Here is a 15,482-nt window from a genome sequence, read left to right on the forward strand (position 1 = left end):
GAAGACAGTGATCTTGAGCCCCAGCTTCCTAGAAGGGTGTGGCCCAGTCTGGAGCCCCCGCCCAACTACTGCTTCAACAGCACATCTGTGCCCAAGATCACTGAGTCGGATGGGACAGTGGAGGAGTGGCAGACTGTGGTAGACAATGAGGGCAGGACAGAGACCCGGTCGCCCAGCAAGATGATCCAGAATCACCCGACACCTTCAGCCCCCGGTGAAGCTGTTTCCGTCCTCAGCCAGTCCTCAGGGAAGTAGAAAAACTTGGTGTTTATTGTGGTGGTGTTTGTGGCTTTTTGTTTTCTTGTTTTATCTTTTACTTCTTAGGCCTTTCTATCCTCCTCCTTAATGACTGGGCCAGGATGGAAGCTGAAGTCTTCTGTCTAACCTTGTGTACCTCTTAGGTGAAATCGACCAAACCTTTGTGAACCTTATCACCCCCTGAATATTGTTAAGACTCCATAGGATAGAACAGATTATCGGGTCCTGACTTGACAGTTTCTTTTGGTGATTCTATTTATTGCCGTGGGGCATGTATTTCTGTGGCTCAGGGTAGATAATTGCATCATTTGAAATTACTTTCCGATATTTAATTTCAACTTCTCTTTTCATGGCTACTACCTTAGTTCTGCCTCAGTTATTTTTGTGTGTGCAAAATAAATTTTATTAAAATGTCTGCGTGCAGCAGCTCCAGAAACTCTGATGGCTCTAGAATTTCTATATCTAAGGGTCTCAGAAGGAGGGATCTGGTTGGAAGTGGAGGGGGCGCAGGGTTGGGAGCCAGTAGCCAGGGATGCCTTAAAGCTGTGTTTGCATGGCTCTTTCAATTAGATTGTATGTTAATTTGGATTATTTGGGGGGATGATCATGAAGATTAACAGCCCTCTCCCCCAGTGGGCACCATCTGCGTATTTCTGAACTGTAGAAGTCTTACCCATTTTTTACCCAATCTTGCGAACATAACCCTTCTACCCTCAGCAACCAGAGTTGTTTATGTCTCAGAATTTCTTCACATTGATTTGCTTTCTAGGAATTTTACTTTAAGATACCTGTTTACTTCTTTTGAGCTGTTAAAAATGTAATTCTCTCCTAGTAATAATTTTTGTAAATGGACATTCTATTTCAGTAACCCTCATTATTGTTGAAAGCAGTATCTAACTTCAAATGTATGGCTCTTCCTTTTCTCTCTTGGTGAGATCTTTTTGTAAAAAGAAGCCCTTTGCTAAATGGTTAAGTAATGAAATCTTCACACTTATAATCACTTTTTTTTCCTCATTATTGCTTAAGTTAGATCTAATAAAAATGTACACCATATAAGTAGGGATTGAACTAAAAATGCAAAATTGTCTTCTTCCCTTTTAGTACTTAAAAAAAAAACGTCTCTCAGACTTGAGTTTACCCTCCAAGGAGCATTTACGTGGAAGAAAAGTAGCTGGCATTGGAAGGGTTCCTAGTCTAGTGAGTTATGTTAAAAGATATTGGGTGTGAAGCAGAACTTTGAACGACTTCCTGCACTGCATCTAGATCACAGCCTGGAATTTCCAAAGCTTTTTATTTAACCACTTACAGACATTCGAGGCATTTGTTATACGCGGTGGATGCGCAGACTTTGGGAGGGCTTCTCATAGGAACAGGCCGGGGCACCAAGGTTTGCAGTGGTGACAGACACAGATTAAGGGGCTTGCCAGATAAGCGGTACCATCTGGTGGGAAGAGCTGGATTTGAGTCCTAAGAATCCAGTTTATGAGCATTGCCATCTTGGTTTATCTGTACAGGAAAAACGGAATTTCTTTCTCTGTTTCATGGTTTCACACTGGAACTACTGAAAGGATTTCTAGTAAACTGGGACAGTTGTGTTTGGAATGATCAGATTTAAAAACTAAGCTAGGGGATGTGTGTGAAATGCACTTTGTGACCTCTGGTGGTGAGAGCACCCCACGTGACTATCCATGTGTGGAGATGGTCACTTACTAAGCACCTTGGACAGAGAAACCCAGGGCTGCGGGGTGAACATCCCCTGAAAGGGCAGAATCTCCATGGAGCTACTCCTCACATGGGCAGCTCTGTAGAGTATGCTGCAGAATAGGCAGCAGGATGGTCAGGTGATTTTCCTGGCAAGTGCTTGGGTAGACCAGTTAGTCAATAAACGTGGAACTAAGTTTGTCTTCAGACTATTGTGAGAATTACATGAAACAAATTACACATAACTACTTTGAAAACTGTAAATGTGTGAGATACTAGTTATTATTGGGGAAATATGTAAATATTATAAGACTTTGAATCCTAGGCTGAAATGCTTGAAGTTGGTCAGATGATGATGGTAAAAATGTAATACCTGCTAACACTGGTATGTTTATTATGTGTGCTTATTATGTTTCAGGCTTTGTCCTGCATGGTTTATGGACATTAGCAAGTCTATGAGGCAAGTCTTAGTAGTATTTTGTATGCATTTTATAAATGAGGGAACTTAGGCACAGACTGAGAATTTGAACAAGATCATAAAATTCCAATCAGTTGAGTCAGGATTTGAACCCAGACCATTAGGCTTCAGAGTCCATTTTATTAACTATGATACTCTTCAGTCTTAGGATGATGTAGTAGAGAACATGATGGGTTGGGGGCAGGGAATAACATGATAAGACTGGATTTTCAGTAAATCTAGTCAGTCATTATATAAGTGAATCCGGGGAAGAGTGCCCAGTGAGAAGGGCTTGACTTTTGGTCAGGTCTGTTACCACATAGTATATGCCTTTATTAATGGTTCCTCACTTGTCTGGAATATTCTATTGCTTCTTGTGTTATTCTAGTGGTCTTCAATCCCATCCCCCTCAGGGATCTGGGATTCTGCCTTCCACTTGAATGATATTGATACTTAAGGCAGGCTAGTATAAACAACAGTTGGGCATTATCTCATTAAGATGTGAGCAATCTTATATTTGTTTTCATTTGGAGAGATGGTAGATGGGGAAAAAGAGGGAGGAGGAGATCTTGTGTCATAAAAACCCAATGTCTGGTAGCTTAAAATGAAAACAATTTAGCCAGTTGGCATTTGGGAGATAGTGTAATGGTTGTATAGAACTAGGTAAGACAATTTCTCAGGTGGTTGTAAAGATGAAGCGTATGAGGTTGGAGAACCATGGAATAAATGGAGGTCTCAGAAGCCCTCAAAAGAGGAATTGTGCTTTCAATTCCCAGTTTTTTCTGGAACAGAGACCAAGTTGTAGGTGTTTCCATGAATGAAACTTAATTACTGAGAGCGTCACATGTTCATGACTAGATCCCCGTTACCTTCTTAATATAATTTGATTTCAGTGTTCATTTTTTATTCATGAAGTCAGTTTTCATTCACTTGACTGTTTTCATCTCTTTGGATCGCTCTGGCTTTAATATGAAACAAGAGGGGCGCCTGGGTGGCTCAGTCGGCTAAGCATCCAACTCTTGACTTCAGCTCACCGTTTGTGAGATCAAGCCCCACATTAGGCTCTCTGCTGACAATGTGGAGCCTACTTGGGGTTCTCTGTCTCTCCCTCTCTTTCTGCCCCTCCCCTATTTGTGCGTGCCCCCTCTCTCTCTCAAAATAAATAAACGTGAAAAAAATTTTTTTACATAAGAAAATAGAGAATCCTACTCTGATTCTTTGGCCTGATTTATTGTGACTCAGGAAGCCAGTTAACAGATACAGGTGGCCAGAAAAATTTGTCATTTATATTCCACTTGCCATTAAACAATTATGGTACTATAAGAAAGATCCTACCCTGTACCCCCAAGACTCCCCATTTACTGATCAGCTCAGGTAGATGATTATTCTGGTAAATTGAATACAGTGTAAGGTGTGAAAGCCATACCATCTGCTATTACATTTAATATTTAAATATTAAGTTAAATTTTTTTCCTAATGTTTATTTATTTTTGAGTGAGACAGAGCACGGGGAGAGGCAGAGAGAGAGAGAGGGAGACACAGAATCTGAAGCAGGCTCCAGGCTCTGAGATGTCAACACAGAGCCTGATATGGGGCTTGAACCCACGAAGTGTGAGACCATGACCTGAGCTGAAGTCAGAAGCTCAGCCGACTAAACCATCCAAGAGCCCCTAAGTATTAAGTTTTAAAAGCATAATTTACATGTTATTCATGCAACTGTGTATTGCATTTAAAAACCATATATTGCCTCTAAGCTGTATAGGCTTTTTGAAATGTATTCATATATTTGGAAAGAGGAAACAAATTACTTTGCAAGCATTTAGTTAATAAATTCTTGTCTTTCACTAAATGCAAATACATGTTACACTATACCATTCCCTTATTTTCAAAAATGTTTTGGAAATGTGCATTTTGTAATTTGGTTCTCTTGGGACCTAAGGAAGCTAATACCTCTTAGGGAAAATAAAATTATGCTAATTATGAAGTTTTATTGGATGAACAAAGAATTTTATTATTTTGTGCCAGACTAAAATGTTACCATCGATTGGCCTTCTAGGAAGAAGTAGAGAAAATAATTTCTTATGTTTGGATTAGAAAAGCCATGAATGATAGGATTCCTGAGAGGCTTCGAGGGGTGAGAAGAAATGGTTTAGTTCAGTTCATTCCTAGAGAAAGTAGATTGTACTAGAACCAAATAAGAAAAAAATGCATTGTGTTTTGTGTGTATTTTGACCAGCTTAGTGTGGTATTTATGATGCACTAATTTGTTGTCCAGCTCTCGTAATTTAAAAAGCAGAGGAAGTGCTTATGTTTAACATAATCTGCTATTTCCATAACAGTTTTGCTTCGTTTGAAGCAATAAAACATATTAACAGTTTTGCAATATTTATTGTCACATGAGTGCCTGAGCCAGGCCCCTGCTAGTGAAGCACAGTCAGTCACATTCACTCTCAACACGATACATCCAGGGGGACCGCGGTGCTAAAATCTTGGCATTGTAGGGGCGCCTGGGTGGCTCAGTCAGTTGGGCATCTGACTTTGGCTCAGGTCATGATCTCACAGTTCAGGAGTTTGAGCCCTGCGTGGGGCTCTGTGCTGACAGCTCGGAGCCTGGAGCCTGCTTCTGATTCTGTGTCCCCCTGCTCCTCCCCCACTGGCGCTCTGTCTCTCCCTGTCTCAAAAATAAAAACATTAAAAAAATATGTATATATTTTTAAATCCTGGCAGAGTAACCAAAACAATTTCTTTGTGGTTCCATCTTTCTTTCTGAAGCTTTCTTTTGACCTGAGGTTGTTAAACTGTTTCTTGGAGGGAGAGAGAGGTGCGGAGAGGAAGAAAGAAAGAGAGGAGAGAGAGAGAGAGAGAGAGAGAGAGAGAGAGAGAAGGAGGGAGAGGGTGTGAGCTTGTCTGTATGGTTATGTGTGCCTATCAACATATGTTTATATTACGTTTTAAGCAATGAAAATTTAGGCATTTGCTCAATGTCCTTAGTCGTTAGGGAAGTCTAAGTCAGTGCCACCTCACACTCACTCAGATGGCTGTAGGGAGAAAGGTGGATAAAAACAAGTATGGTTGAGAACGTGGAGAAAACGGAACCCTCATACGCTGCTGGAGGGAATATAAAATGGTACAGAAATGTGGAAAACAGTTTACCAGTTCCTCAAAAAGTTACACATAGAGCTACCATGTGACCCAGCAATTCCACCCCTAGGTATATATCTAAGTGAACTGAAAACATGTGTGCCTACCAAAAAAAAAAAAAAAAAAAAAAAGACGCATGAACATTCGTAGCAGCATTAATCCTTAGAGTCAAGAAGCAGACACAACCCAAGTGTCCATCAGCTGTCAGTGGATCAACACTGTTACCGCCAGATGCCAAATTGGGAATATAATTTCTAACTGCTGTTTATTCTTGCAGCTTCAGGGTTCTGAATTCTTCTAGAACATGTTAACTGAAAATTGAGACCTATACCACCGTAGTAAATGGTAATGATGAAATACTTTCTGCTTTGTAAGTAGAATTGAAAATCACTGTAATTAGTTTTTCCCCTTTTTATAAAACCCCTTTCTCTGCCCCTTGAGACACATTGGTTTCCCAAGTTACGAATTCACTTTCTTTTGTTTGTTCTAGCCACTTAGCTTTTCTTATTACATACCTGTTTAATATTTAATTTCTCATTAAATGTAAATATGGCTAATTTTCCTTTCAGTATTCCAAGAAGCCCTCCATTTCTCTCCGTCACAACTTTGATATAGTGCTGTCTAGTGTGTATGACTACATAATTCAAATGCCGTTTTTTTTAATCAAATAGTCCTGGCAAAACAACCTATTAATACATTTTAAATGGATCAGAGGCTTATTTCTACAAAGTTAAGATAAATGCTGTAAACACTGTTCTGGAGCTAAAATGTAAATGGATTCTTATGCATAGTTCTGTGGGGAAGGTGGTTCCAGTTTGTAGGAAAAATACTTAGAAATGAACCGATTATAGCCTTTTCAGTCAGTCTTACTTATTGTATATGGAGTCCTTGGGCACATAACCGATTAAGCACTAACTCTATGCCAGTCACTGTGCTAGACTCTGGGTATTCAGTGGTGATCAGAACAGATAAGGTAATTCTGCCCTCGGCCATTTCTGCTGCAACCGTGGAGCTCCTGGTATGGGAGCACAGTGACTGGGGAAGAGACCAGAGAGGTGGGCGGGGTCCTGTTTGTCACAGCACGTGGTTGTGGTTAGGCGTTTGGACTTTATTCCGACTTTCATGAGAAGCCATTGCGGGGGAATCCAACTTCGGTTTTATAGGGATTACTGTGGGTGGTGGTGGAAAACAGTTGGTGGGTATGAGGATAAGCAGAGAACCCAGTTAGGGAGTTTATTGTAATCCAGGCAAGGTATGATTGTGGCTTAGATCGGACTAGGGCTCAAGAGCTAGAAAGAAGTAGATTGACACCCACTGTGGAAGAATTAACTACGTGGGGTGGATGGGATGTGGGGGTCGGGGATTGACGGGGGCAAAGGCGGGTCAAGGATGTTTCCTACATCTCTGACTTGAACAGCTGGGGAGCGGGAAATTCTGTGTCCTGAGATGATGACTATGGAAGCAGAATTAGAAGGGATGATCCAGTGTTCAGCAGGGGGGCAGGTTGACCATGTGGGGAAAGACGGGTTTGAGGTGGGGGGAGTGCAGGGACTAGCCTGCTCTTCCTTGGGCTGTGGTAACTGCTTTATGGTCTGGGTACAAGTTAGAATAAACAAATCACTTCCCAAACCAAACACGCTGAACTGGTTTCCAGCTTATAGACGAGTTGCTGTAACCCATCATGCCTCTGTGGTCTGTTACAGTTCCTCAGTCTGAAGATTTTTATGTATTAGATGAGCAGGAGAAAACAACATTCATTTATGGTCAGTGCTCACTTACTGTGATCTCTTCCCTTTGGTATTCCTCGAACTGTGCCTGCCTGGCCCAGAAGGTCAGGTTATAGATTTGATCTTCACACGGACCATGTGGATTTTCTGTTACCATGTTACAGGCTGCATCCCTTACTTCGTAAGGCTGACTCGATAGCTTTATGCGGAAGGAAAGTGGGCCATAGAGTTGGTATGAAATATGCCCATTTATCTTTGCTACATAAAACCCCTGACTTCTAATTCTACCCACACTGGTATTCTAGAGGCCTTTATTTGGAAATGTAGGACTCAAATATATATTCTGCACATCTCACATCGGCTATGGTTATAATCTGCCTTCGCATTAAGTATACGTTTGTTGCGGGTGTGAACCACACCATTTTAGTCATCCTTTGATTTTCTACAGCCAATATTTTTATTTCTTTCAGCAAATAGAAACGGATTATGTAGAGGCTGAGATTATAAGTGTTGCGTCCTTTGCTGTACCTCTACTGCCTGGCATAGAGACTGGCATGCTTTTGGCACTTGATGTTTATTAAATCAATGAGGGACAGAAGAAATGGCTAAGTAGACATTTTGTGAGAAGGAGGGGTAATTCAGTTTTCAGAAACCAAGAGATCAGACAGGCTGTATTCTTCCTGTAAGATTATGATCCTGAAACGTACTGAAAAATCCAGGCTGCAGAATATAAATTTAGGGAATCAAAATGACAGAAAGGATTTTAGAAACCATGAGAGTGGAGTTCCATGAGCATGTGCAAAAGAGAGCAAGGATAGAGGAAAAGGGAAAAGCAGAGGAAGGGGGATTGGAAGGAGGGGTGGCGGTACAGGAGAGCACAGCGTCCAGGAGGCAGGAGGCGTCACCAGCTGGAGATGGTGGTGAGAAGGGACACGGATGGAAAGGGACCTTTGGATTTGGGCAGAAGTCAAGCAAGTGTAATATGAGCCTGAGCGCACAGTGTGATATGAGATTGGGGAAATTCCATTGTCTTTTTGTTCATATTCCTCATCACTAATGATTCCAGTCAAGGAGTCAAGGGGGGGGGGGGATTTTCTTTCTTTTTTTTTAAATTTTTATTCTTTATTTTTATTTTTCTAATATTTATTCTTTATTTTATTTTTATTTTTTATACTTTTATTATTATTATTATTATTATTATTATTATTATTATTATTATTTTGACTGAGAGAAAAAGAGCAGGGGAGGGGCAGAGAGAGAAGGGGACAGAGGATCCACAGTGGGCCTGGTGCTGACAGCAGAGAGCCTGATGCAGGGCTCGAACTCATGAACCATGAGATCATAACCTGAGTCAAAGTTGGATGCCTAACCAACTGAGCCACCCAGGCGCCCCAAGGGGGAATTTTTCTTAAGCAAAGACATAATTAGTTTTGATTTCCTCCTGTGCACAACCTGGCATCATAGGGCACTCTTTATATTGAGATTGAAGGGTTCGTTTTGTGATTTCTTATAAGCTGATTACTTAATGTTTAAGGCTGTATTTTTCCATTGCTCCTTTTATAGGTATTGAGGTGTGATATTAAAATTATTTAGGGAATGTTGCAAAAAAAACTCACAGTAGTTGGAGATTTGAAAGTCGACTTGAATGTCAATGTGAAAAATATAGACTGTTTCTCTAAAATAACCCGGGAGCTGATCTTCAGTTGAAATTTTATTAAGTTCTGTAGTTCATGAGAATGGTATTGAACTATGTTAATAAGCCCATAGCAATAAAGAACCTTGGGTTGTGCTAATAATGCGGGTATACACATACACACATGCATGCACACAAGCGTAATTTTTTCTGGGTCATTTCCTAGAATCCATATGGGAGGAGGATAGGGAGTACATTTGCACCTTATTAAGATGCTACAATTTGCAAAACTTGCCCACATAAGTGGGCTTACCTTACGGTAATAAAAAAATGTGTCTACTGTGTATTCGACATCTGCTGCTTTCCAGACGTATTACAGTAATCCTGGGAAGGAGATATTATCATTCCTAATTTAAAGTGAAGAAAGTAAAGTTCAGAGAGTTTTAAAGTAATTTGCTCTAGGTCACAAAGCTGATAAAGTAGAATTGTACCCATTTTTAGCCCGAAGCCCATGTACCTTCCAACGTTCTGTCTGAATGAGAATCTTTAGGGTATCAGAGTAAGTCATGTATTTGGTTGGGAGCCCAAGAACCTCCATAGAGTAAAAACCACTAGATGAGAACTTTTGCAGCATCCTGGCCCCAACCTGCCTATTTACCCTTATCTGCAACTGACATTTTTCTTCTTTCTTCCTGTTATGATGGACGAGGCTGTTCCCTCCAAGGACTTAAGTTCTTATCTTTTGCGTCTTTAGTCTGTGGCTCTTTCTTTACTAACTTCTTCCCGTAAGCCTAAACTAGTCCCTCACCAAAGGAAATCCCTTCAGTATTGGTGAGTAATTGCTGTGTAACATACCAGTCTAACACTTGGTGAAGTTACAGTATGATTTATTTAGCTCATTGTTCTGTGGGTCAGCAAATTAGGCCGGGCTGTGCTGGATTCACGTCTTGTCTGTGGTCAGCTTTGCTTCAGGGGCATTAGCTGGCTAGTGGTCAGGGCCATAAGGGTGCGTGGAGCTTGTGTCTTCCCTCATCCAGCAGACTAGCCCACACTTGGCCACTTGGTTGCTTCAGGGGGGTTCAAGAGAAAGCAGAAGCCTGTCACTCATCTCGAGGGCTACATTCAGAATTAGTGTCCTTTTGTTTGCGATCTACCAGCCAGAGGAAGTCACAACGCCAGCCCAGGTTCAGGGGGTGGAAGACGTAGTGCTGAACTTGGTGCTCTGTCTTGTTGCTACCTCTATTTTACTCCGTTAAGACCACAGTCCTGTTACCACCTCGAGTCTGGGCTTCCTCTGTCACTGAGCTTAAAATATAGTATGGCAGTTGTTGGCTTACTTCTTAGTAGAAGGTGACCTCCTTAAAGACAGTGACCATTTGAGTCTAGGATTTGGCACATAGCAAGAAACTTTAAAAAAGCAGAAGTTTTTGTGAAGATAAAGCATCCTAGCAGTTGATAACTGACAATGTGGAGTAGGAGATAGTAAATGATTGCATTTTAAAACCTGCCGGTGGAAGTTGAAAAACTTTGGGGCTAAATAAATAAATAAGTAAATAAATAAAAAATAAAAACTTTTGGGCAGACTTTATCGAATATATCAAAATTGAATATTTCTTTAAAAAAATTAAGGTGGTAAAGAATCTTGCTCAGCATTCTGAGTAGAAATCGTTATTAAATATTTACATACTATCTTTTAGGATTTTTTTTTATTAGGTTGCAAGTTTATTTATAAGGAAGACAAGTCATATTTTCATGGCATATTTGTCACAGAAAGCATACCCATCCATTAACTGGTCCATTGGGATTTGGGTGAAATGTTCTGTTTTAGAATGTAAGATGAGGGAGGACATCAGCTAGCATCCTGGATGTTGGTCTGGAAGACATTGATAATAAATGTTTCTGTCAGACAGGAGGTGTGAGATGTATATGCGTATATATATATATATATATATATATATATATATACACACACACATATGTATATTTATACATATATATATATATATACACACATATGTACGTATATGTATATATAACGTAAGCTCATCTTCAAATGAGTATGTCTTATTGGCGCATTAAGTCTTAATTAGTGGATTTTCATGTGCATTTTATTTTATGTTTTAGGTTCAGCTTCCTGTATATCTTCCCAGATGCCTAAAACCTGACCACATTTTCCCATCACTGGGTTGACATCTAACCATGCAGCGGAGATCAAGAGGAATTAATACTGGACTTATTCTGCTCCTTTCTCAAATCTTCCATGTTGGGGTCAACAATATTCCACCTGTCACCCTAGCAACTTTGGCTGTCAACATCTGGTTCTTCTTGAATCCTCTGAAGCCACTGTTGGGCTCCTGCCTTAGCGTGGAGACGTGTTACCAGCAGAAAGACTGGCAGCGCTTACTGCTTTCTCCTTTTCACCATGCAGACGATTGGCATTTGTATTTCAATATGGCATCCATGCTATGGAAAGGAATCAATCTGGAAAGGAGACTGGGAAGTAAATGGTTTGCCTATGTCATCGGCACATTCTCACTACTCACCGGGGTGGTGTACCTGTTGTTGGAATTTGCTCTTGCAGAATTTATGAATGAACCTGGCTTCAGAAGGAACTGTGCTGTAGGTTTCTCAGGTAAGGCAGATAGATTTCTAAAGTAGCATGCATGAAGACAGAGAGGTGTGGCTGTTGCCATTTTATGAAATGTGGGTCCCTATTTGGCAAGGGAACTGAATTCTGAGTGGCTAAAGATTGCCGGGGCTTGGATTGTGGAGAGAAGGATGATTAGAGCACAGGAGGGACATAGATCTTGCTATTAATCTATGTTAATCATTCACTGATTAACTGCCTCATTCACTCTTGGACAATTTGTTTGGACCAGGGTCTGCTCGAAGGTAGTTTTGTTAGGAGATGTAGTTCTAGAAACATGTACTTGCTCCATCATGGTGGGGCCAAGGAGAGACCCGCTGGTGTATCTGTGATAAGGAGTTCTCTAAAACATTGAGTATGCCTCTCAATGACTTCATTAAAATGCACCACACCCTACCATGACATACGTGCCATGTTTTAACAACTATGATAGTCACTCTATATGTATCTCATAGGACTGAAATTGCCATTGGGGCTTAAAGTAGGTGTTCTAAGAATTAGAATGTGAAGGGGAGGAGGGAAAGAGTCCTGCAACAGAAGGAAATCTAACTCTTTTCTCTACCCTCCCTGCCATCCATCCCCCTTCCCTCTAAGATACGTCCTCATGCAACCAGTTGTGGGAGAAGAAAGGAAACATGTCCTGCCCTCAACACATCTTTCCGTACAGGTTCAAAATATACACATTACTGCTATTTTTTTTTTATTGAGTTGAAAAATCACATAGCTTAAAATTAACGATTCTGAAGTGAACAATTCAGTGGCATTTAGTACCATTTCAGGTATTTTATTCCCATTTTATGGGTGATATATTTTCTAGCATGCTGAAAGTCACCACGACCTTCTGTGTTAAGAAACATCAGAAGAACGATTGCCTTGAACATTTTGAACATTGTCTTTCTACCAAAAGCTGGGTTGACTTGTAAAGAATAGAGTGTGTTTCAAAGCAAGAAGTTGGATATAGTCAAATAATCATTTTTACATTCAGTTCATTTTCTTTGTAAATGTTGATTGACTCCACATTTGGATTGTTGATATTTGTATGCTCTTTATTCTCTTCTAGGAGTTTTGTTTGCTTTGAAAGTTCTTAACAACCATTATTGCCCTGGAGGCTTTGCCAACGTTTTGGGCTTTCCTGTACCCAACAGATTTGCTTGTTGGGCAGAACTTGTGGCTATTCATTTCATCTCGCCAGGGTAAGTGTTTATTCTCAGAGTATACAAATGAAGAACCTGATGTTCCATGGAGAAAGAATTGCAATAATAATGAGGTAACCAGTGGCTTCTTTACAGCAACGTTGATTCTTTAAGGGCAGCATTGAGCTGACTCATTTTCACATCAGACATTCCTGAGTTTGAGTCCTGTCCACTATGAGTCCTGTGACTTTTGGTAAACTTGTCCTATCTGAGTTTCAGTTTCCTTGCCCTGGAAGTAAGAATAAGAGAACCTGATATACAGATTGGAAGGATCAACATTAATGTGCATTGATTCTAATAATAGTAATGCAAAAAGGCACATAGAGACCAAATAATTATAAAGATAAAAATCACAAGATGTGTTGGTTCAGTTGGTCCACAAGATGTGTTAAGCCATTTTTCTTGTGAAGTGCCTTGGTAATAGAACTCTTAAAACAAAACAAAACAAATAGTCCTTACTCACAACTTCTTGGTACTAGAACTCTTTAAACGAAAGACTTTACTCACAACTTTACTCAGTATATAAAATGGATCAACTGTGAATGGTTTAGGGTTGAGAGGAAGCACGGGGCCCCATTCCTTTTGCTTTACCCCCGTGTTGCTGTGGTTGCCTTAGAGGTACCTCCATAGCACCTGAGGGCTCCAAGGAATACAGTTTAAGAACCGCTGATTAAGATGCATCCTTTCCTTTTCAGATGAGGACAAGAAAAGTCAGGAGGTTAAGGTGCTTTTTAAAACAGCTTATGGTAGACACTAGCATAATAAGAGTTAGGACCTCCCGACTCCTGGTCTGGTGATCCTGCCTGGGGTGCTGCGCGTTCCCACTTTGGTTCCTTTCCCTGTTTTTGCTTAGAAAAAGGAGGGTGAGGGGCACCTGGGTGGCTCAGTCAGTTAAGCATCTGACTCTTGGTTTCGGCTCGGGTCTTGAACTCACATTTCGTGAGACAGTGTGGAGCTTGCTTGGGATTCTCTCTCTCTGCCCCTCTCCCACTCCAGCTCTGTCCCTCTCTCTCAAAATACATAAAGAAACTTAAAAAAAAAAAAAAGGAGAAAGGAGAGTGAATTGTGTTATTTTCCCACATCTTCCACCAGTTTCACTTCTCTTCATCTATCTATGCTATTGGAAGCACATGGGGTTTTTTTGCTTATTTTTACCATGGGGACCTGGATGCTGTTTGGAGAAGGGGGAAATTCAGGAAGATTCAAGAAGAAGTGAGGAGGATTTTTTTTTCTCTCCTTTTCTTTTCAGACAGGGGTCTTATTTTGCTTTTGGTTCGTGTGGCCGTGTTGGGTGTTGTACTTTATCTGGGAATTTTCTCTGTGGGCTGTGCGTCAGCCCCGTAACCTGAAGTTCCTTCTTTCATGCTAATTTTCCATCGTGGGCAACCATTGCCAGCTGGTCCGTAAAAGGCAGCGATGTGACCACTGAGCACCATTGATTTGCAACTGTATTGTTACCTCGTGACAGTTCCATGAAGAAAGCCTAACAAAATCTTCAAAGTTTTCTTTGAAAAAGGGTCCAGTAATGTCTGTCCCTTATCTGAACAGCCCGCTCGCTCTATACCTTGTCACTCACAGCTCCCTGACTTGCTTGATGTGACTTGGTCCTCTGTGTGGAGGAGAGACTGTTGTTTGTGACCACAACACCCAACATTCATATTGAAATTACTCCCTCTGATACTTGAACTTTTATTCTATGATGGATCCATTGAATAGCAGTGCCTTTAATATTCTCATGCAACCATTTCTGAAGACTTCTCAATCATCATGCACTTTATTTTTTTTTAGGGTCCCCCCTCCCTTTCCATGGAAAAGGCATGGTTCCATTTTTAGGTAACATGCTTATTCTGCACGGAGGGACCCAATATTCTGAGCCTGGGAATTAGATGACATTTTCCTATCTTTGAAGCTGGAAAGAATAAATCTTTTTGGTTTTTAAGATTTGACTACTTTGAATGATAAACTTACTTCTGATGCCCAAGCATCTGCTTATGCCGGTGTCTAAATAAAGACCCAGCTAAACACTGGTCCAGGAAACTAAGAAGCGAGTGCTTCTTTGAGATGGATCTTGGAAGAATGGAAGAAACCAGAGCTCTCTTGGCTCTACATTGTTATTCTCCTAGTGGTTGTCAATTAGAATTTGCACTGGGAAAACACTGTAAATCTTTAGAACAAAGCCTGCTTTATTGTCAGACTTAATGAGCTGCCCTCTGGGGAGAAAAAAAAATCTGCCAAGCAAACATTTGGTGGACCTCTGTGTTTTATGAAAGCCACAGAATTAGTAATTTCCCCCAGTTACAGCGTGTTATGGAGGGAAGCCACTCCAAACACCCAGCCATTAGGCACTGTGAGGGGTTGGGCTTGACCAGCGGATTGAAGTAATAGCACTCATTTGCTGGTGCCTTTGCTTTTCACAGTACTTGCTTGTACCTTGTTTCCATGACTGCTTTGCCTCACATGGTCTTTTCATTTCCTTGCGTGGCCTGGGACCCTGCTAGGTGACTGTGTTTGAAGAAGTGTCCCTGCTCTGGAGGTGACACAGCAGGGAAGTGTGCAGACTCCTTGAGGAGGTTGCCTCCTTGTAGACTGGGCTCTTGCCCCTTCCCACCTGCCACCCCCTCCACCTTCTGTCGATGGAAGAAAGGGGGTCTGATGCCAAGCGTTACCTCTAACCTCTGCAGTTTCTCATGATGAGCCTGAGGCTATTTAGTCCAAACACTGAAGC

The 15,482-nt window shown here is 41.0% G+C and overlaps 1 protein-coding gene across 14 annotated transcripts in view; it reads left to right on the forward strand.

Moving 5' to 3' along the window:
- RHBDD1 (rhomboid domain containing 1) overlaps positions 1-15,482 on the forward strand; it is a 134,260-nt gene that overhangs the window by 16,504 nt on the left and 102,274 nt on the right. For 13 of the 14 annotated variants that reach the window (XR_006713196.1, XR_006713195.1, XM_045481505.1 and 10 more), the window contains 2 exons: positions 11,042-11,549; positions 12,625-12,757. Coding sequence is in view for 12 of the 14 variants with exons in the window: in XM_045481505.1 (XP_045337461.1) it covers positions 11,117-11,549; positions 12,625-12,757 (566 nt within the window). In the remaining 2 variants the exon portion in view is untranslated. Of the gene's footprint in view, positions 1-5,741; positions 5,903-11,041; positions 11,550-12,624; positions 12,758-15,482 lie in introns of those variants that run through there. The other variant, XM_045481504.1, reaches the window with a different exon arrangement.

The sequence above is a fragment of the Leopardus geoffroyi genome, chromosome C1 (assembly GCF_018350155.1).
Source record: "Leopardus geoffroyi isolate Oge1 chromosome C1, O.geoffroyi_Oge1_pat1.0, whole genome shotgun sequence".
Classification (NCBI taxonomy): Eukaryota; Metazoa; Chordata; class Mammalia; order Carnivora; family Felidae; genus Leopardus; species Leopardus geoffroyi.